At 39.4% G+C, this 22,054-nt stretch overlaps 1 protein-coding gene across 3 annotated transcripts; it reads right to left on the minus strand.

Annotated features, from left to right (window-relative positions):
• Window positions 1-1,709: 1,709 nt before the first annotated feature.
• sybu (syntabulin (syntaxin-interacting)) lies at window positions 1,710-21,535 on the minus strand. 3 transcript variants are annotated; one of them, XM_088601925.1, is made up of 8 exons: window positions 21,251-21,535; window positions 14,162-14,213; window positions 13,496-13,682; window positions 11,405-11,602; window positions 7,535-7,631; window positions 6,707-6,892; window positions 3,928-4,089; window positions 1,710-3,494 (listed from the first exon to the last, which is right to left on the minus strand). In XM_088601925.1, exons 2-8 carry the CDS (start codon window positions 14,183-14,185, stop codon window positions 2,393-2,395), a joined length of 1,956 nt encoding a protein of 651 aa, XP_088458051.1. In that variant the 5' UTR covers window positions 14,186-14,213; window positions 21,251-21,535; the 3' UTR covers window positions 1,710-2,392. The 3 variants fall into 3 exon arrangements, with proteins under 3 accessions (XP_088458051.1, XP_088458052.1, XP_088458053.1); XM_088601926.1 differs by having other exon boundaries at window positions 14,011-14,213; XM_088601927.1 differs by lacking the exons at window positions 11,405-11,602; window positions 13,496-13,682; window positions 14,162-14,213; window positions 21,251-21,535 and adding an exon at window positions 9,648-9,837.
• Window positions 21,536-22,054: the final 519 nt, after the last annotated feature.

Raw genomic sequence — 22,054 nt, forward strand, 5'->3', positions numbered from 1 at the left:
CGTTTGAATTTGTCTCAGTGCAATTTCACCTTCATTGAAAGTTCATCAAAATACTGTATCGATTTAAGGGGAAAATCTTAGATGTTTTAAAAGGTTCGAAATTTTCTCCAGGACAGAGATTAAAGGAAGGAAAAAAGAAGGACATATCCAGGAAAAACAGGACATATGATATCCTTACATATCTATGACATGCTTATGCCTTGTAACTATCGTTTTGAAAAATGTCACATCACTCCCAAATATGAATTTGATCCAACAAAACATTACAATACATTACAATATTCATGTTTTTCACTTAGGCCTGATCAAGACAAATAAGGTTTCAGTATTATCTTTAAAACATTGCTGGTTAGGTTAGAATATCCTAAACCTCACAGATTTCTTATGTCTTTTCCTAGGCTTCTGATCAATTCATAAAATAAAACATCTTTCTCAGCTATAAAGTCTTTATTCTAAATGATTATGAGTTCTCAAGTACCAGACTAACTATCAAAAGGCTCAAATTTCACTTCGACACCACCTGAAAAGACCACAATGCTGCAGTACCTCACATGATGGAGTGCATCAAAGTTAAAATTGACATTGTGCTGAGTTGTTTGAAAGATGTTCACCAGTTTTATGTAATCCAGAAACTGACATTTTGCCTTTTTTTACATTTAACCCTTTAGAAGTCCATGTCTTATACTGAGGAAACTCTTAAATCCACACCAGATGTATCCTAAAAGTTATCTATTGGAGTATTCTTGCTTGAAGCGTTCTCATAAAAACCTGTTACGATTCTTTCCAGTACCCACATTTTTCTGTTGCTTTCTATGAACATACAGTACATTGTACACCTTACATTAGGCTGTAGTTTAATCCAATGAGAATTTTGCAACTCCCCGATTTAAGTTTTTATACAATATAAAGCAGATCATCAGTGCAATAAGATTCTTCTGCAACTCCAAATAAATATAGTGTACTGCATTAATTTCACTAATATTGCACTCTAAGGATCAAAGCGCCTTTCACTGTTATTTTCACTTCCTCTTGATAAAAACCTTTGAATTATACATATCCACTCTCCTCATGCATTCCCATGACATTTGGCCAGGTTATGCTTGTGATATTTTACAGCCAATGATTTTTACCTCTAAGTAATCTGTCTCATCCTAAAATGACAAAAGAGAGGCCACAGTTAGGCAAAATACATAGGACAATGGCTAGTATAACATTTCTCTTCAAATTAAAACCTTGTTACTTTTCAGCAGATTTTCACCTTTTCCCATTTTCCCCCCCATCTTCTTGTGTTATTTCCAGTATATTGAAAATCTGTTCATTTCAGGGGTTTTTATACTTACTGCACCTGTTCAGTAATGAATGTTTATAAAAGAAATCATGAGACTTGTTTGTGTAGAAGATTAAGAGATACACACTGCATTTTCCTATACAGACCTACTGTAGGTTATACCTAGAAAAATGTTTGTTTTTGTCTAGTACAAATGTATTATGATTTGTTTGTTCAAAGAGCTTGATCTAAAATCGGACTACCACAGATGACAAAGCATGTTAAATACTTTTGCCAGTGTCGTTCCTGTAAAGTGAATCTTACAGATGGTTTTGCCATCTGTTCAGCTGCAAGAATAGGCATATGAATATGAAGCACATGGTGTAGAAAAAGTACATGCAATATGAAATCTTCTTAGAGAAAAAATGACTACAAAAAGAGATAGAGTTATCATGCTTTAATAATAAATACTTTAGGACATCAGTGTAAACAGTAAAACAGTATTGCACATGGTTCAGGCACATAACATGTCAGCTGAAATTAAGCAGCAACATTTACATAATAAACAATACAGCACAGGAAAGAAAATCACCAAAGAAACCCAAACGTCTCACTAAACGCAAATAGCAAAGGACTTTTAAGCTTTGGCTACAAGTTTTGGACTTTTTTTTTTATTTTTATTTTTTTAACGTGGACAGCACAGCTCTAGTTTCAAACTATGAGCCCAACCTAGTTTCGTAAACTTGCAAAATAAAATAAAACGCATTCAATTCCTCATCGCTCCCCTTTGGAACCCCTTTTCTCCACGAAAATAAATATTTTATTAAAAAACGGGGGGGAAAAGATTGGAGCAGGAAAAAGAAAAACGCACAACCTCACAAAATTTATTGTCAATCCGCCTGCCCGCACAGTTGATACATTTCGATCCACCTTCTTACAACCGCGGCTAATGCTGCAGATCCCCCTTTTGTCCTCGTGTTGCCTCCATCAAGAGCAACCGTAAATAGTGCAAATAAAAAACTTAAGAGGGTGGCAAAGAAAATATAGATTTATTCTACATTATATAAAATCTCTCCAATCTCCGAAGTGCTCTCAATTTTAAGTCTTCGCATGCAGACAAAAGCATTAAACACCGGGTGGGTGGGGCATGTGGCGGAGAGAGTATAAGCCCATGACACAACAACCACGGATCAGGGCCCCGATGTTGTACACTGGAGCTGAGCTTCCCCGGTGAGTCGCGTACAGCCAGGCCACGGTGGGCAGGACAGGCGCGGCCACCGCCAGGAGATCCACAATGAAGCTGCTGCTCCAGTAGCGTTGCCCCACAACGGCCGTGCGCCGGGGCTCGCTCTCGTCCCGGTCCTCCGGCGACGTATCGAAATCCAGTTCTTTCATGAAGCGGCGATCGGCGATCGGTTCCGAGCCGAGACCCGAATCGTCGGACTTTTCGGGAGAAACCAGGATCATGGAATTGGGGTCGCTGGGGGTCAAATCCAGTACGGCTTCGCCCTCCGAGCTCCCAAATTCGGGAAAACCAGCAAGGGAGGAGTAGGCACCGTCATCCTGCGGCTTCAGGAGATGAAGAAGAAGAGCCTGTATGTCAGGAGTACAGAAAATTATGTCGGTCTGGACAGCCTTCTCGTTCAGCGGCAATCTTGCGGTCATCACAGACGCGTTGGCGCACAGGTCAGGCATCTTGAATGTACTCTGAAGCAGCTTGGACTGGTCCAAACCCATCTGCAGCCTGGAGTCCTCGCCGGGTTCACCTGCCGTGGACATCAGCATGTGCTCGAAGATGTCCGTCTGGTTGGCCATCTCGTCGTTGACCAGCAGGCCGCTGTCGGCCATCTCCTCGGCCGCCTGGTCCTCCAGAGCCATGCCCTCCTCCATCTTGGCGTAAGGCTTGCGCAAGGACTTGCCCGGGGAGCCGCAGAGGTAGTCCAACGCCGGCTCGTCTCTCCGGGACCCGTTTTGCGCCAGCTCCATGCTGTGCAGCAGAGCTTCCAGCTTCTTGTTCTGGATGTTGATGTCGATGAAGTACTTCTGGATCCCCTTGTCCTTCTCCACCAGACTGTTCTTCATGGTTTCCACCACCTGCCTCAGCTGCTTGATTTCCTTCCTGGCTTCCTTCAGGGCCAGCTGGGCTTCCACCCGGTGGCACTCCTCCTCAATCCAGTCCTCCCGCATGCGACCCAGCTGGGCCTTCAGCTCTGCAGATTCCACCTCCCTGTGAACAAGTCACAGCTCGTCACTGGCAAGTACAGCCTGCGGTCGGATCCCCACATCCGACCGACTTTTGTAACAGTTATTGGACATGTCCAACAAGAAATAGATTTTAACACTTAAAAACATAGAATATCCTTAACAATACAAAATACGTGCACGCTTTCCTGTATTTTTATAATGATTAAGATATGGCACAAATTATCCTTGATCTGTTCTTTTCCCAGCATTATAATGGAGATTGATTTTATATTTAATCAATATTAAATAATTAATTTCAGCAGACGAATGGGATACTCAAATTAGAACAAGTACAAGTAGCATAAAAGAGAATGACGCTAGTCTTAAATAGTCTTGTACCACAATGAGTTTTGCACTTGTATGGATGGGGCCATGTACAAATGCCATGGAGCCCCACACGTTAAAGAGAAATATACCTTTCGCGAAGCTTAGTTTCCGAATCCTTCAGCTTGGTTTTAAGGTGTCGAATGGTGACCTCTTTCTGCTGAAGCGGGGTGAGGTATTGCTCAGGGTTTGGCGGCTTAACGCCATGGTTGTCCCCACAAGACGTGTATCGAACGCCGCTGGATCTTCTGTAACTTCAAATTAAAAAACAAAAGATACCACTTCACCACCCTGGAATTTAATAGGAATTCCAAACTTATCCTACATTTAAGATCTAGAAGTTGTCCATGTGGAAATAATTGCAGAATCAAAATCTATCGGAGTTTATTTCATGAAAATGTTTGCACTGCCTACAATGAAGTGCCAGTGTCTGTATCCAAAAGGGGAGAGAGCAGAGGTCGATGTTACTAAAAGACGGAGAGGTGGCCAAGACACTCGCATGATTTCTTGGCACACTCAGCACATTTGCTTTCAGCAGGGTGGAGGTCTTCCTTATGGCTTGTTTTGATTAAAGTGCACTGCTGGAGCTCTTAAGAGGAGGCACGCACAATTTCAAAACTTGCCAAGGCTACAGCTACGCGACCATCCCTCATCAGCTAGCCCAGAGCGGGTGATCACATGGTTCCTGGAGAGTCCCTGGGTTTTCTGTTCCAGCTTAAGATCTTAATGGGCTAATAATTGCTGACTGAAAAAAATAAATAAAGAATCGATCAAATATTTCCAAAAGCCTTTTAGAGGCATTAAAAACACAGACACGTTTGTGTGAGGAGGTTTATACACGTGACTCACAGCTGCGAACAGGTGTGTTGGATTTTTCCCAGTTTGCATGATCAGAACAGATCAATAAGAATGCGTTTGGGCAGAGTGACAGTGCGGTCGAACAGTGCTGGCGACCTGGTTTAATTCCTGGGGTGCTCTGTGCGTTCATTTCCCCATATTCACGTGGGTTTTCTCCAGGTGCTCCGGTTTCCTCCCACAGCCCAAAAGCCATACTGGTACAGTAGGTTATAACTGGCTTCTGGGAAAACTGACCCTGGTGGGAGACTCAGGGTGTATCTTGCCTTGCACCCATCACCTGCCGGGATAGGCTCCACCTCCCTCACAATCTTGTATCGGATAAAGCAGTTAAAAAAAGTGCATGGATGGAGTTTGGGCAGCTAAAATGTAGAATGCCCCAGGAGACATCCCCGAGCTACACTGAAGTCTTCTTCTGTTCACTTCTAATTCAACAAAGATATACATAGGAAAAAGAAATGCTCTCAAACAAAATGACCGTGCATTCGAGCTCTTCACTGCAAGCAACAAAGAAACTGAGTTTAGTGGCAGGTTAATCTGAAGCACCATGGCCATCTCAGTATTAAAAATATATATCAGAGTTTTATCTACAAGTAGTGCCACTGATCTAAAACCATATCCATCTACAAAATTAGACGTTTGTACATTATAGTAACAATGGAACAAGTAACAGGTTTATTCCATGCTGAAAAGAAGAAGAAAGAGAACACAACGTTTCGGCCGTGGAGCCTGTGTAACAATACTTTCATTTTTTCCCCACTTTCTAAATTTTTGAAGTGCACTCAAATCTTAATTATCTACCCATGTTCCCACTTTTATCATCACAGAGTTGCAGTGAACTGCAGCCAAACTCAGTGTATTGTGCATCGACGTGGATCAGATTAAGGGGAGACATTCAAGTCGAGTTAAAAAACAAACATTTGTTCGATATGTCCCGAAGCAAAGTCCTCCTTCAGCTGTTTAGAAAGAAATGTAACCTCAGTTCCGAGCCAGAAACTGCTCTCTGGGCACTGAACAAGAAGACAGATGGTCAAATGGAAGTAACTGCAGTGCGAGAGAACAAATTCAGGGAGCAACAGTTAATGACATCTGAAGGCCCCTTTGAGTCATAACAATAAAGGAAAGCATGGGAAACAAAATGATATGAAGAGTGCTCGATTTTCTGTAGAAGTCTCTGGCTAATGCCTTAAGTTTATTAAGCTGTAGCAGGCGAAGAGGTTATAAACACACCAAGAAGAGAGACAAGACTGCCTCTATGCAAAGCGGCTCTTCACCAGCAGCACTGCTCACACAATATCCTAGCAACCTGCGACTACGCTTTGATGTCAGCACTGCATCTTGGCCAGAAATAGAACACAGCCCCAGCAGAAGGTACGCTTTCGATTCAAAATGAGAACATCACTTAAGCCCAGTCGAGCAGAACTGAAGACGAGAGGACTGCTGTGTCGAGGGTGACAACTACAGGTTTCATGTTTCAATGAGAGAATCGCATTTTCCCCGCCATGCCGTCGTACAGTTTGAAATATTTAAAAATTGAGAGGTAAACAGCAGTGTGACATTATGAAAGACAAAAAAAAGCCAGATCACCTTATTTTACCGATGCATATAAACATGGTCTCATAAAAAGCAATAAAGCAGCGAATTTACTGGTTTGTAATTAACTGCATCAGAGGCAGGGGTATTTTAATAAAATTAAAACCCCATTTATTGCTGAAACCAGCTGTATTCCACATGCTAACTATTTCTTTGGGTGTGCCTTTATTACACCATTTCCTGGTTTAATTCTGTTCATCCACTTCAGAAACAGCCGAGTATTTCATGGTATGTTACAGTTCAGAAACAAAGTAACGTCACCCATGTTTCTCCTAAAGTATTCGCCCAAAAGCTAAACCCCTGTTCTCTCGAGTCACCGTTGCACCTGTATAACTCTGACCCTTATTCTGATTTGGTCCTATTCTGCGCCAAGCATGGAACCCTGGAAGTTGAACTCCGAGGCGATGGACTTGAACAGCGTACCTGATGGTAGGACTGGTGTCACTGCTTTTGTAAGAGCCGGAGTTGTTGCTGCTGCTGCTGTTGGAGGACGTGCCAAGAAGCGGCCCCCTGCAGAGGCTGGCGAAGGGGTCTTTGTCTCGGGCGGAGGAGGCTGGGCTAATGGCGGATTTCTGCGATGTCACACTGCTCCTCATGTGAGGCCCACGGCTGTCGCAAGAGACAAAATAAAATATTAAGCCGACGAACATTTCTGCAGTAATGAAGATTTATCACTTTGTTATACAAAAAAAACAACAACAATATCACACATTCTAAAGACTGTGAAAATACAGGAACATCATCATGTGTCAAGACTGCTCCATCAATACAACATCTTATCTGCCCCCTTGCTGCTCAGGCAATAACCCTGGGTGATCTCAAGTACAAACTGACCATGTTGCATACAAAAATACTATAGTCAGCAACTTAGGTTTGCCAAGAAATGCACAAAAGGCTCTTGCAAAGCCATCGAGCTGACTTTGCAGTCCTTATGGAACAGAAGCTTGCTGTGGAAACTAATACCTCCACATGAACTGTTTGTATCTTTTGCTCGATACTATAATGTGAATAATTCAGTTAAAATCCACCAAGAATTCTGACTTGATACTATTCAGAATTGATTTACTACGCATCTAAATATATTAAGCGTATTCCGTTAATTGTTTCTGTTCTGCATGTCTACATATTCAATACTGAAATTGAACAGAACGCTAAATATTTTAGTTGTTTTTCAGCATCAATTTACAGCAATCCTGAATTGCATCTCTCGTATTCGGGATAGGGAATCGGTCCTCAGACCCAGTAACCTACCTGCGTGTGAAAGCTGTTTTTTTGAGTCCTGTAGTCGGGGTCTCTCGTGTGGTAATACTCCCCGCACTGCTCGATGAACTGAAGTCCGCTTCACTGCCTGTGAAGCAGTCAAAAGTACTAACTAATAAAGATATTTAAGTAATCCATCGCATATTTCTGTACTTTAAATAAATACCCATAGCAGTGTTCACTTAAATCTTAACAGATGTTTTTAAAAAGGCACGCTATCTGATATCAGTATTCTTTTTGATACAGCCTTACAGATGTCCATACACAGAGCCACTTTTACTGTACATCTCATGGTAAAACATATACCAATCAATAATCTTCTCTGAATGTCCCAATAAAGAAAAATATACCCTTAATTCAATGGAAAGACGTTCATCACATTAAATCATTTTTTTAAAAGGCACAAGTGCTATTTTTTTGTTATTATATTGGCTGATAGTTAGCCACAACCTTCGCTGTTCATAACAAATAGTAAAATAATGAATTCCAGAGTGCATTAACATCTTTTTACTACAGTATAATATCCCTTTACAGTTCCTCTGACAGCTATGGTGTTATATCAGAGCCTTATTTAAAGTACCAGCCAATTAACCTGTGATCTCTCATTAAATTATGACGCCCCAGATTTGAAACATGGAATTTGTAAAAGCTTTCTAGAACAAAAATATTGTATGAAAAATTAAAAAGTAATGCAAAGTAATAGTGAGCAACTAAAAGAGGAAAATACATTGAAACAACTTTTTCTTTTTATGTTTTACAGAAAACTGTTTTGGAACAGTAAAAGGAAAACATCTAGCACAGATTCCATTTTAGTATAAAGGATGAATATAAAAAAAAATCACATGCAATGAAGTGTATCACAGAAGGAACAAATGCATTTTGAAACGATTTTGGATTTCCAATTGAAAAAAGAAGTCTTGAGTGTATACCCGCTCATTTTAAACATTTCCAGAGTGAAATTACAGCTCAGTTAACAACTAATGCTTTCCCTCTAGTATTTGAAAGCAAAAATTAAGTTATAAAGCAAGAGCACGGCATATGCATTAAAATGCCATAATTAAATAAAAACAAAATTGCAATGTCAAGCCTGTCACAATTATAAAAGTCATGTAAATGTCCCAAGGCTTTGATCATTTTTATTTTCTAAACTACGATACCTCCGACTTAGCACGATGTTCTACCTATGCTAACTGCTGCTCTCCAGTTTCTTACGGAGAAAAAATTGATTTAAAGCCAGTTTCAAACCTCTTGACAATGCAGCATGATTGGAGCCAAAGTCCAGGAATCTTAAATGTGTTAATGACATAAACGGGGCAAACTGAAAGCCTGAAAAAAATAATCTGCAGGCGTTTATGGTGTATCCACAGAGTTATTTATGGGTAGGATAGGAAGATGCAGATGCAGAGGCTATTTTGAGAAACAGAATCAACAAGGATCAAGAGAAGCTGAATAAGTAAAGTTCTCTCCCAAAGCAACATTTGTCCCAGTTGCATCTCTCAGTCCCAGCCCAGTTTCCCCAGTGACATGGAAGATACTAAACACAGCATAACTATTTCCATCTAAAAGCCAGATGCCCTATCATAGAATTAACAGACACTCTAAAACAGTCCTTCACAATGCAAAAATGATTCCCTGCACTGACTGATAACTTAAAGGCTATCAACCACATGTATTATTATAATAATTCTTATCCTTTGGCTCCCTTTCTTGTGTATTAAGTTCACCAAACTAGGCCATCCATCTTTTATCAGAAAGCGAAATATTCTTGGTAAGGAACACAACAAGGCAGTCTACTCTGGTAGTGCTTGGATAGACTAACCAAATAGTGGATACCTATCTATTGTAGGGCACACAAACACACACACTTTAGACAAGTTAACCTAGCTAGCATGTTTTTGGAAAGTTAAAGAAAACAGGACTACCTGGAAAATATCCCTAGAAAACACAGAGACCAGATTCAAAAACATGTCAAGAGCTATTAAGTATCACAACAAAACATTTGCTCAATTTTAAACAACAAAACATGCACATTCTACCAATACCACTATGATGGCAAGAAGTTTGTCTCTAGAAAGAAAAAAACATGTAAGCCTTTAGAACTTACCAAAAGGACGATCATTTGCCTTTGCCAATACCATAATGGTTAGCAAAATCACAGGTTATTAACAGCCAAACAGTGTAAAAAGCACAAAGCTCTGCACAGGTAAGTCAGATCACAACTGAAAAGAACTGCTACCCAGCTATGGTAAATCAGGGCTCTATCAAATGGAGATTTACATCTATAATTACTCTTTGTTTAATTAAGCCTTCAATTAAACTTAAAATCAACTAATATTCTAAAAAGGAAGAAAAACTCTTGTATTTTTAAGTTATGACGGATTACAGAATATCAACCTCTTTAGGTTATGGTGTTTTTTGTTTGAATTTGCTGTATAATCAAGTTCCACCACTTTAATATCAATTAAAACAAATAGCGCCTGATCCATCTGTTACAATGTGAACCTGTGTACTAGCAATCCACAGCTGCTACACCTTCTATCAACCATTAATACCCAGCTGCTTGAACAACACATTTGTATTTGAAGAGAAACATGTTGTCAGCTGCTCACAATTATAATTTACATCTATTTTCATAAAACTGTGAAAAAACAGAAATGCACATATATACAGTAGCTTCTTCAGGATTCACAAGTATTTGTGTAAAACAAATCTACACTGCAGTGTTGAATAAGCATATAAGTACCCTACAATGCAGAAAACAAGAAATAAAAAATAAAACACAGATTCATCATGCATCTAATAATATTAGCTGATACACAGCATTAAAAATGTATGCAGTTAGCAAATGAAAACACACCAGTTTGTCACAGAGTGCTCTCCCTCACAAAGCCAACAATTTTAAAAGACTTTATTGGACTATGGTAGGACACACAGGGAAAAAAAAGGAAATAAAAATTTGAGGGGGGCTTTATTTTTCATTACTTACCGGTATTCTTTTACTCACAGAAGCACATACTGTACACAGCCATTTTATACACTGGATATGTGACACAAGACAACCATTTAGGGTTTACCGTATATTTTGTTCAGGAAAAAAACATTTAAAAAAAAATGTGAACTGTTTGTGGGGCACACAGCCAATCCTCTAAGATCAGTGCAAAAAAGATCTAGAGAATTTCTAGATCTAAAGACGATCTAGAGGATATGTACCTTTCTCGTGAATGGAATTTGTGAGAGAAGAAATGTCTGCTGTTCCCCCCAGTTTTCGCTGAAGACATATCTTGGGATTTATGTTCAATGTCCTTAAACTCCCTCATTCAGCCAGAATACTGTGTCCAGTATTTATGCCCTGTCCTTGGGAGCTTCAGTCTCACCGCACTCAATAGAAACTCTGCACCCATTGAATTAACTCCTGGAGGCAGAGAGTTTTCATAACCACACTCAAGAAACAACTGACAGGAAACCAACTGTCATGCATGCACTGAATGTGCATAATCCAGAATTATTAAAACCTTCAGACAACACTTTCAGCCACAGGTTATGATTATGGCTCGCATTGTGTGTACAGGGTTCAGTCTGCATCGTTTTGTTCTAATTGGAACAAACTGGAGAAAGTTACTCTACAAGTTAATTGCCAGAGCTATTCCCTGTATCGTTTTTACGTGTGCACTTTCGGAGGGTAATATAAATCACCAGTTCACATGTGTAACACAAGATTGAAAAGCCTTTTTATATACAGACCAATCGTGCTCTCAGTGTCGCAGCGATCCAGAAACACGCTGCCGACTAAACGCACTATCCATGTAGTCAGAACGTTCTGTACTCAACTGTGCGATATCAATGAAAACAGGTACGACTCACCTCTCTGCAAAGGGCATGACCTAGGCTCCCTCTTGTGCCGAACTGGGGGTACATTCCACTCCGCCATGACGTTCGTTTTGGTCCTTTTCACATCTTCTTTGTCTTCGAGTGGGGAAGGTAGCCCTATCGGGCTGCTTTCTGAGCCTGAAGGACTTTTCGAAGGGGATGCTGACTGACTGCTTGGGCAACCGGTGTCATCTAGGGCAGGAACGATCGACGGTGATTCGGAAAAGAATGAAGGAACACATCTGTAAGCGAATGGTTGTTTCTTTCTCTGTTCATGTTGTCGACAAACGATCACGGGATCCGTCACTTTATAAGGATGCAACTACAAATTTCCCAAGCAAGTGCACGGCCCCCATTTCCAAAATCTCCCTCTCAAACTGAGATGGGAACAGGAGAACAAAAACATGTTTAACTGTGCAGCAGGATAATGAAGGGTTTAGTCTACCACTTGCTTCACCACAGATCTACACTTCGAGGATGATTACAAGGCTACGTTTCTTAACCAAAAACAGTATTTCATCAGCAGACAGACAACACTTCCACAACACAGTAACTTATTATTAGGTGCATGAACGTAATTAATGACTTTCTCAGACTGCCTTGACTCCAGGCTGACAGCTTGGCCTGAAGGACAAGGTAGCCAGAGGTGATGAGAAAGGTAGGTGAATGTTAAACAAAAAATAGGACAAATGGTCTAATTACAAAAATCTTGACAAGAAAGCCAGATTGCTGGTGTGACGCATGGGTTGTTTTATCTCCCAGTCTTTAACATCTAGTATTACTTTTTATGTCCGTAACATAGGAAGGAAAACTTTTGCTATAATATCTCATTTACAGTATGTCTATGGTGGAGTATGTCAATTTGTCTAAACATTCAGGCACCTTCTCTTAGTACTTCAGAAATCATCCTTTTCCTTCACCACAAAGCGTCTCGTTTTGGAGCCGGGTGTCATCAGATCACAGAGGGGTTAAAAGAGCAAATTTAGACAAGGACTGCAAAGGAACAAGCAGTGTTAATTCCATCTACGCTGAAAAGTAGAACGAAAGATTAAAACACGTTACATTTTACCCGTGGAGTCTTTGTCAAGTGTATTCTACTCTTTCGATCTTTTGGCGTAGATGGGATTAACCTCTGCATGTTCTTAACAGCTCACATAATGTGAGCTGCCATTCCAGCCTTGTTAAGTAGGAGTTCCTTCTTCTCACAAGCATTGCTAACGGAGCAGAAATAAAAAGTGGATTACAGAGCCCACCAGACATATTGGGACATTGAAGTCAAAATTGCTATTTTTAGCTCTAAACCCAAGCAATTCCGATTTGAGATGAAAAGATGAATATGAGGCAGAAGTACAGAATGTCACCTTTTATTTCTGGACATTTTAGAATAATAACACTTTTTGTATTTCATCCCCTCCATTTCAAGTGATCGTAAGTATTGAGACAATTGGGTGCCATGTGTTTCTTATTATCCAGGTGTGTCCTGTTCCCATGTTGTCTATATAGTAAACACCAGAAATAGCAATTTTGACTTCTCTGTCCCAGTACTTATGGAAGGCATCATAGGTGAAGTGTTACTTAGCTATCCAGATCAACCAAACTCAGACATCTAAATGATATACTTTAGCTTTTTTTGCCGTAAGGTTGCAATAACGACCTAAAAGTTTGGGGTTTTTTTTTAGATTTCGTTTTAAACACAAACTTCCAAAAACAAAAGAGAGGTAAGGACAGTTTACAATCATATGGTGTTTTTTTTTAAAAACGATATGGTAAAAAAAAAACAACAAAACAAACAAACCCAGGAGTTGAGGAGTTCCCAAGAGGAGTGAACTACTGCAAATACATGGGGGAAAAAAAACAGGATGAAGGAATTAAAGTGCTCCATATCTTCTGTACAGAATGGGACAGTCAGGATGATGCAATGTGCCATGTCTGGCAGTTTTCCACTCCCTTCCTCAATAACTCCTCCGTGAATCGGTTCACAACGAACTAGACGGAACATTATTTAATGTTTCGACTGCGTGCACCCGAGATCAATGCACAACTGACCATATGGCCGGTTAGATGTAAGAACTATTAACAGTTTACCTGAGCAAAAACTGTTACTACTGATAGTTCTTCTAGAATGGTCGGGACTGAGGTCGCAGTCCTTGCTCTCCTCTCCATAAAATGGTGACTCTGACAACGGCGATTCCTTTGGCTTGGGGCGGAACGGGCGGAGAACCAGACGAGGGATCCGACTGCGGTAGTTTTCTTTCCCCTGCGACTTCGGTTCCTTAAAACCGAAACACAGCGAGCACTTATTCGCCAGGAAATAGCGATTCCGACAGCATTACGTACAACATGCATGAGAGTCCGCTCAGCACCGCAACCCAGCACCAAGCTTAACTAGCAGCGACAGTTTGCGCATCACAGCAACATAAATTTTGCAGTATTGCTTTCAGCCGCAGGGACTTACTGGACAGTAGTTAACAGTACCTCGAAGTACAAAGCGTTTAACAGCAGGCAGCGTTTAAATGGGAACTAAATTAAAATGCACGTTTAAATAAAGACTGCACAGAGCTCAGCTGTGGAATAAACACAATTAAGTGGCTCATACGTACCATCAATATAAATGCCATTCAAACTTAACAGAGAAATGAAAGACGGTGCAAAATATCCGTTTGCACGGGTGAGATATTCCCCTACATTGTCCTAGGGCTAAGTGCTCAGAACATTGCTTGTCCAGAAGTAATGAAAAGACTACACAAGCACCTCGTATTCCTGGAAGGGTCCCATTCTGCTTGAAACAGCACTTCTCCCCAACCTGTGATGAGAGAAAAACGAGAGCTCATACGACTGCGGTACTGTGCTGCGGAGACACGTGGCACTGGAAATATACGAGCTGGAAAAGCTCAGAGCGCACTGTACTGAGTGCCTTGCACTGGGGCAACGTTGCAAACAGCCTAACGAAAAAAGAAAGGAATTGTCTGTCTTCGCGCGGCTACCGCATGGTAAACCCAAGAACGACATTGCAGATGCAGATGGAAAATGACATTCCTTCCGAAACACTTCAGAGCGGGAGTCAGATCTGCCAGAGTGCTGTCAGATCAGATAATTCACTGCAAGCTCCTCGTCAGTGACTCCAGCAGCATCCTTCAGGTACTAGCTGTGGACAAGATCTTTCCTGCCCTTTCCATGCCTGTCCATGTAGCCTACAAGAGCATAGTTTGTCATAAACGCGGAATTAATGTATCTGTTACCACCGCCCCTTGAAATGACCTTTTAAATACGTTAATTGGGCCTAGATTTTAAACATATTGCATTGGAATTTTGTCATGCTTTTTATTAAAGGGTGACATGGTAGTTTGGTTGTTAGAATTGTTGCACTTGGGTTCAACAGCAGACCTGGGGTACTGGGGTTAGTACTGTACTGTATGTTTCCCCCCTGTTCAGGTGCTCCTGGTTCCTCCCACAGTCCAAAGACATACTAGTAGGTTAATCGGCTTCTGGGAGCATTGGCCCTGGTCTGTGTCTGTCTGTGTGTACCCTGTGACACTGGCGTCCTGTCCAGGGTGTCTCCTGCCTTGTGCTCCTGGTTTCCCTGTGACAGGCTCCCTGCAGACACTGAACGGGATAAAGTGGTTAGGAAATACATACATGTTTAAAAAACAAAAACCTAACTGCTGCAAAGCGACAGTATTATTCATTAAAATGTACATCTTTGTTAACATTGTGGATAGTTTACCTTACAGTGTCCCGTCCTAGGGTGTAGGGGTTTAAGTCATAATGTATGGTGTTGGTCATTGTAATTTTTAATTCCCAGTTTTGAATTTCCTTATTAACAAAACCTGTGATTACTAACATTATAGAAAGAGAATTCTTGATCAATATTTACTTTTGACCCTAGAAATACTTATATTACAAATTACATATAAATACCATAAAAATAGATACAGGTATATCAAAATATAATTGCTAATATGTATGAATAAAACAGCTAATGTAAGTGAAGTAGTAAATATTGTATTTATTTCATTTTTAACTATAAGTTTCAATGTTAAATACTTTTATTTTTGCAAGACTTTAACAGCAGTGGAAAATTACTGCTGACCTTGACAAAATCCAAAGTGTTTTTTGGGGTAAATCAACTGCAGTCCTTAAATGAAATATCTCAACTGATTTTTCAGATTGAATCATATTAAAAAAAATGAAAAATAAATCCTTCCATTTTCTATGGCAGGAATGGGCTTCAGTACGAACAAAGGAACGGGATCTTCTGGAGTTTATTCCACCACTGATACATCCATGCTTTCTCTAAAAAGCCGGACTATCTGTTTTTTCTCTCCATTGAATTCTTTTGAGAATTAATCTACGCGGTTCAAGGCCCTCAAATATTTAGATAACTGAAAATATACATTCATAACTTGATAGCACATATTCTTACAATTTGTGCTACAGAACCCAAATCTCCGGGCATTTCAGCGTTTTTAATGATCAGTAATTATTGCAGAGGCTGACCACAGGTGTCAAATCAGAGCTCAGCGCCGACGATTCTGTAGTCTCTGTGGCCGAGTGAGAGAATGAAATAGAGATCCAACCCATCACCTTGGAAACAGAAAGGGATATAACCATCTACCCTGTCATTAGCAAATGAGTCCCACTGAGCCGCCTAGCAGCTATTGCTGTTGGTTTTTACACATTGGCACTGTCTTGACAGAACACTGGCATTATATTCTGGCTTCTGTGTGGCGATCAAAGCATGCCTCCACTGTGAAATTCGTTCTGCGATTGAAACGCTTCACTGCAGTGAAAATGGAATTTTATGGCAGAGCTGTAGGCTTTGTACAATATGATTGCTTTTTTTATTGGACAAACATCTGACATAAAAACAGCCGCCTTTGTAGGAGCCCATCTTGAAGTTCTTGCACCTTGCTAATTAATTAAATGAAAATGAAAGGACCAGGGAACCCAGGGGAATTCAGGTGGGTGGTTGGTGGCTTGCTCGTACTGGGCAGGTTGCCTGTTCAAAGTGCTGTTCAAGCTTCATAGTTTAGACATCACCTGTCCAGGGCTGGTCTGTGTAATTGGCTGACTGTGCACCATTTAGGGATCGGCTGGACCAGGGTATGGCCCCTAGAAGAAGGTTTTTGTTTTTCCAAGAAAATCACACTTGTGCAAACTGGATTTCCCAGTGCTTTGGGGAATATCTTGACATTGACTGAGCATGAGACAGCAAGAGTGATTAATATAAATCCGTGACTTCAAAGATGCTAAAGCATACAACTCCACCTCCTACAGTACGTTTTGCATCAACTGTTGTTGGGGGTGAAGAAATCGAAATGCAGATTCTCACCGATATTCCTGAATACTGTATTTTCAACAAATTCATCTCTGGCCTAAATTGTAATATATGTGATTTTGCTCTGAAATACTCCAGAAAAATCAAAGTATTGTAGTTTAGTACACTTTTGTAAGTTATTAACTCTGCAACACATACCAACAAACGGTGTCTTATGCATGAAATGTAATTGAATATGCTGCTGGTCTATAAATAAAAGTGAGATTTTGAAAAACATAATACAAAAAACAAGACTTAGCAGGTATAAATTAGTTGATGATTGGGGAGACCTCTGAAGTTAGTATTACACAGGGCCTTGGAGAGGTCAAATTCTGACTGTGCTTTACAGACTACAGTATATACATGCAGCCCAGTGCTGCATCCAGCCAAACTTACTGAATATGTCTATGAATCAAAAGGGAGATGTTAATTGTAAAAAACGGAGATAAAAAGGATTTAAATGTTTGCGTTGAAAAACGTCCTCCTTATGATCTCGAAAAGCCTGTTAGAAAAAAAGCATCTCATCCATGCTGCTGTCCATCACTCTCTTGCACATGATTTCACAGAGCCTGTAGTTATTAGACAAGTGTCTACACAAAAGGACAAACTAAACCCAAGAGACTGTGTCATTAGCTGGATAAATGATTTCTCAGTCTGCTGTGCCCTAATCATTCAAGGATTTTTTCAGGATTTTAAATGTCTTCAGTCCATGGTTAGAGGTCAAAGTAATTTTAATCTGGTTTAATTATATGATGGAAAGCTTGGTAGGAATAAAAAGCAGGATAGCAGGAGGACTTTGAGTGGTTAAACACAAGATTACATGTTGTAGATCAATCATTGTGCCCAGAGATTGGACTGTGTTCTTTATTACTAAAATGTATAAGTTGGCTGACATCTGTATTACAAAGCTTTTTTGCAAAGAAAAAGTTTAGCAAACATTTTTGTAACCATTGATTTCTCATCCAGTTCAAGGTTATCATCTTGGTATTTCCTGACATGAAATCAGTAAGTGAAAGGCTGTCTAGCAGATATGTTATAGCTTACATCTTAAAAATATGTTTTTTGTATGTAGCCATTGTTACTACACTAACTACTGTACATTGTTAACATTATTTATAATGTATTTTTATTTTGTGTTAAAATGTGTAGCGAAATTCCATTGTGTTTTCTCAATATTTCATTTGAGATCTTGAGTCTTTCAGTAGTGTATGCATGCATTTTGTATCAACATCCTCCATTTTCCATCTTGTAATGTCATGATCTTTCAATGTACTGTGTGTTCTGTAAAGTCTTTTCATATTTCTAAGGGGTGTGGTTATGTACTGTAAGAACAGTCATTTCTGCTCTTTGATGGAAAATGATGTCAGTGACTTCCGTGGGGAGTTCACTTCAGTGGACTTGCTTTCAATGTCTTAGATCATGACTTATGTGCTATGCTGTATTTATTATTCCAAAAAAACATTTTGCCCTCTACGCAAACAAGTGTTGATCTTGGCATGAATGTACTTTATGCCCAGTGTCCCAAATTCATATTACCAAGACATTTTCTTCTGAGGTGAAAGAGGAAATAGGAAATTTGGACTGACTTGAATAAAAACTACTGAGCTACTGAAATCTGCAGTACAGTACGGCCAATGTAGAGGTTAGAGGAATCATTAAAATCTTTTTGAATGTATGTGTCAGTTCTTGGAAAGGATTTATAGCTTTAAAATGACTAAATCTTATATCTAAATGTAAATTGAAACTATGTTCAGTAATATTCAAGTAATATTTAGGGCAAACATCTTGTTAATTTGGGGCTTTTGCAGACTTTTGCACTGTTTGTTTTTGTATATGCAAAGTAACAGGTGTATAATTGTCTAGGAGACGAAAGCAGCCTGCATTATAACTATGGTTCAAGACTGAATATTCCTCCATCCATCACATCCATCATATTCAGTAACGGGTTTATCCTCAGAGGGTAAGTGTGAGCCAGAGGCTGAACTAGCAGGCAAAAGGCACAAGGTGAGATAACAGCCGAGAAGGAACACCTGTTCATCAAAGGGCACAAACACACATTCACTCCCACATGTGCGAGGCTGGCCAGTTAGAGACACCCATGAACCTAGACAGCCTGTGCTTTGAATCTGAACAACAAGAGCATGATGAAAACAATGCAAACTCTACACACAAGGGTCCCAAAGCTGGAGTCTAATCCAAGTGCTAAGCAGCAGCTCTCAGCTATTCCAGTGGGCTACCTGACTGAAGATTCAAGTCTCTTCCATGTACTGTACGTGCTTCAAAAGATTTAATCTGACATAATTCGTTTTTTACCTTCGCCACCTCAAAAAAAGAAAGCTATAAATACAGTATTTGGGAAAATGTAAAATATTTTTTCGCTTAAATTAAAACTTTTAATCCTGTTGATAACTGATTTATTCAAGGACAAGGTGCTTTAAATTATTAGGAATATATTATACCTTTTCATACCTTCTTATGCATGACATACCATAAAACATTGCATTTCCAAAACCATTACTGGAATATCTCATTATTGATAATGTCATCTTTGTGATACATATGAAAATTATTCTTTTTCATTGTTCTTTATCACACATAACAAAGAATACACTGTAAAATGTGAATAGCAAATCTTACAGGAAACTTACATTTTTTAGTACTGCGCACAGAAATGATAAAACTATGAGGTCCAAAAAGACTCATGTACATCAGGAGAGCAGCTCTTGAACATGTCTCGGATTAGGCTCTGCAGAGCCACAAAACATGCCTAGCAACAGACTTAGCAACAGAAAAGTACTCCATGTACAACACTAATGGAATAAGTCCACAGGCATACATTCTGAAATTTGTATTGGCATTATGGAAATACTAAGGAGTTTTTACACTTCAATATGAATAATTCATGGGAATTATTATGAAGTACTTATACTACAATTATTAGCTTTAAAACAAGAACAAGTGTGCTTGGGAAAAGTGAGTTACATACTGTACACAAATGTGGAAATTCAGACGTGTGGAAGTCTAGTTTGTTTGGCAGGAAAGGCTGGAAGAAATGTTGGAGCTTTATGCAGTTTGAGAGAGAGCCACAGAAGTAGAAAATTATCTTTTAAATGTATTTTGTTGTACCCCTTGCCTACAAAGGTGGCTTATCCAAAACAAAATCCTCAGAGTCTAAGAATCTCCTATATGGCATTTGGACCTGTGGAAGCCCAGCTAGTCGAATCAGAAGCCTTCCAGCATATTTCAGAATGAATTATCAGGGTATAGTTTTCCACCTGTAGTCCCTCAGGGTTCGGATCCTGCATTTACTGCATGCTTTCCTCACACAGGCATGTGTAACACTGTGCTGGAAGGGCTGTCAGACCCAAGAAAATGTCTGCAGAAAGTCATGTCTAACATCTACCATCTCAGAGTCATCATGCTCCATCCGTTCAAAGCGTGTAGGGCTGATAGTCTTTAAGACTGTTGGTGATACTCAAAAGGTCTTTGAATAGTCATATAATAGTTGGATAGTCTTCCACCACACTTATTTGCTAATGGTTCAGCAATTGATGTGCCGTAGTTCCATTAGCATTATCCCAATATTAACATTAATGGAGTTACGTGATTACACTCATTAGCAACCCTGAACTGAGCCTTCATGAAAATAACAATGGTACTGTATACAGGGGAAGTGTGAATTGATCTGTGCATAATTTTAGATTGGGTATATTTCTTCCATTAACCTAGGTTAATTATATTGGATAAATGTATACTTGGAAATGTTTATTAAATGTTAATACAAATCCAGTGCAAAATCTGACCCCAGTAGTCATCAGTATCACTAGTTTTACAACCCCTGTGTTCTTTAATATACAAATATATAACTGGTGGGTCTTGAGGGTTTCATAATTCAATTATTATGGCCAGTGTAAGTTTAAAATGTAATTAGCTACCAAATAATTCTCAAAATGTGATTCGTTACCATTAAAACATAATGGAAAATTAAACAAAAAGAAAAAACATTTTATTGCTAATCTATAATTTATTATACGTGACTGAAAACAAAATGGAAGATGGGCAGGCTATCTAAAGAATTGCAAATCTTTCGCTCTTATTTGATGCGACTGGATTTAAGCGACTTTATGCGAATCTACTGTAGGAAGACTAAAATCAACCATTTGCTTTGAACGAGAACTCTTTTCACCATCCATGTTAAGATCAACGTGTTTTTATTCTATACTGTTGAAATTGTTGGAATTTGATGGCAATAGACAGAAACTAAAATCTTGAGTATTATCGGAACAAATTAATTACAATTAATTACAATTCTGAGGTATCAGTTTTGTATGGAAAATCCGTAGAACCAAAAATGGTACCGATACACAGCGTATTCTACTTATTCTAAAACATTTGTTCGGTTACTTATCCTTTTCAGTATCTAGACAGTACGTAAAGCATTTAACCTGTTTGTATTATTATATGCGAACATGCTCTAAAGACATCGTCAATTTTCATATACCGTCTATAAATTTCCTACTTGCCTTTCTGTGATAAGTGTAGAGATTTCTTCCAGCACCGTCCCCAAAGGTTAAGGTGGCTATCCTTCGTCTTCAAGATGTTTTAACAACTCTGATCACCTCTTTAATTATATTTTTTCTAAAAACTAAAACACTTGCAAGGTTTGTAATACCGAAGGGGTAGTTTTCATTCCAGGGGATTTCTGAGCGAGTGTAGCTCTCTTGAGCTTTCGCTCTCTGTTCTGATGTGCCTGTAGCTGAAATGTCGAGATCGGATTGGATAAACATGTACTGTAGCTGTTAACATAGCTCCGGACTGACAGGCACTAGGACGTAAAAATATGACTAACATTAACCACGTTATATAACATACAAGATATTAACTATTTCGTTACGTTTGCATATCAACTTGTTTGCATATCAAGATGTCTGTATTTGTTTAATTATGAAACGTTTAGATTTCAAAAGTATTGTATTTTAAAATCCAACATTTATTCGGTGATGAACTGTTGAATTGTTGCATTGAGATCTAATTGAGGCATTATGGTTATTAGTTCAGAGGAATAAAGTCTGGTTGGAGCTTGACAGTTGCCAGTCCAGTTTGAAGAATCTCCACAGGTCATAAATGTTGAAAACTTATTGTTTGGTTGGTGGTAGAAACCAGAAAATAGGGACTGTATTTCCTCCTGCCTTTGAGTCAATCATGCAAACAATACAGTTAGTCTGTAGCAGGGTGAGTCACTCCTGCAATCTGGACTCCACGTATCCAAATAAAAACTACAGGTAAAGGTGTTTTGCTGGGAAGCCTGTTTTATCCAAGGTGAAATC

Source organism: Lepisosteus platostomus, chromosome 12 (genome assembly GCF_059453375.1).
Source record: "Lepisosteus platostomus isolate fLepPlt1 chromosome 12, fLepPlt1.hap1, whole genome shotgun sequence".
NCBI lineage: Eukaryota > Metazoa > Chordata > Actinopteri > Semionotiformes > Lepisosteidae > Lepisosteus > Lepisosteus platostomus.

Coding starts and splice junctions, on each gene's coding strand:
- sybu (XM_088601925.1), bottom strand. CDS start 14,185: ATGGGACCCTTCCAGGAATACGAG. Junction 6,893..7,534: donor AAAACAGCTTTCACACGCAG/GTAGGTTACTGG, acceptor CTCTTGCGACAG/CCGTGGGCCTCACATGAGGA. Junction 4,090..6,706: donor GACACCAGTCCTACCATCAG/GTACGCTGTTCA, acceptor TTTAATTTGAAG/TTACAGAAGATCCAGCGGCG.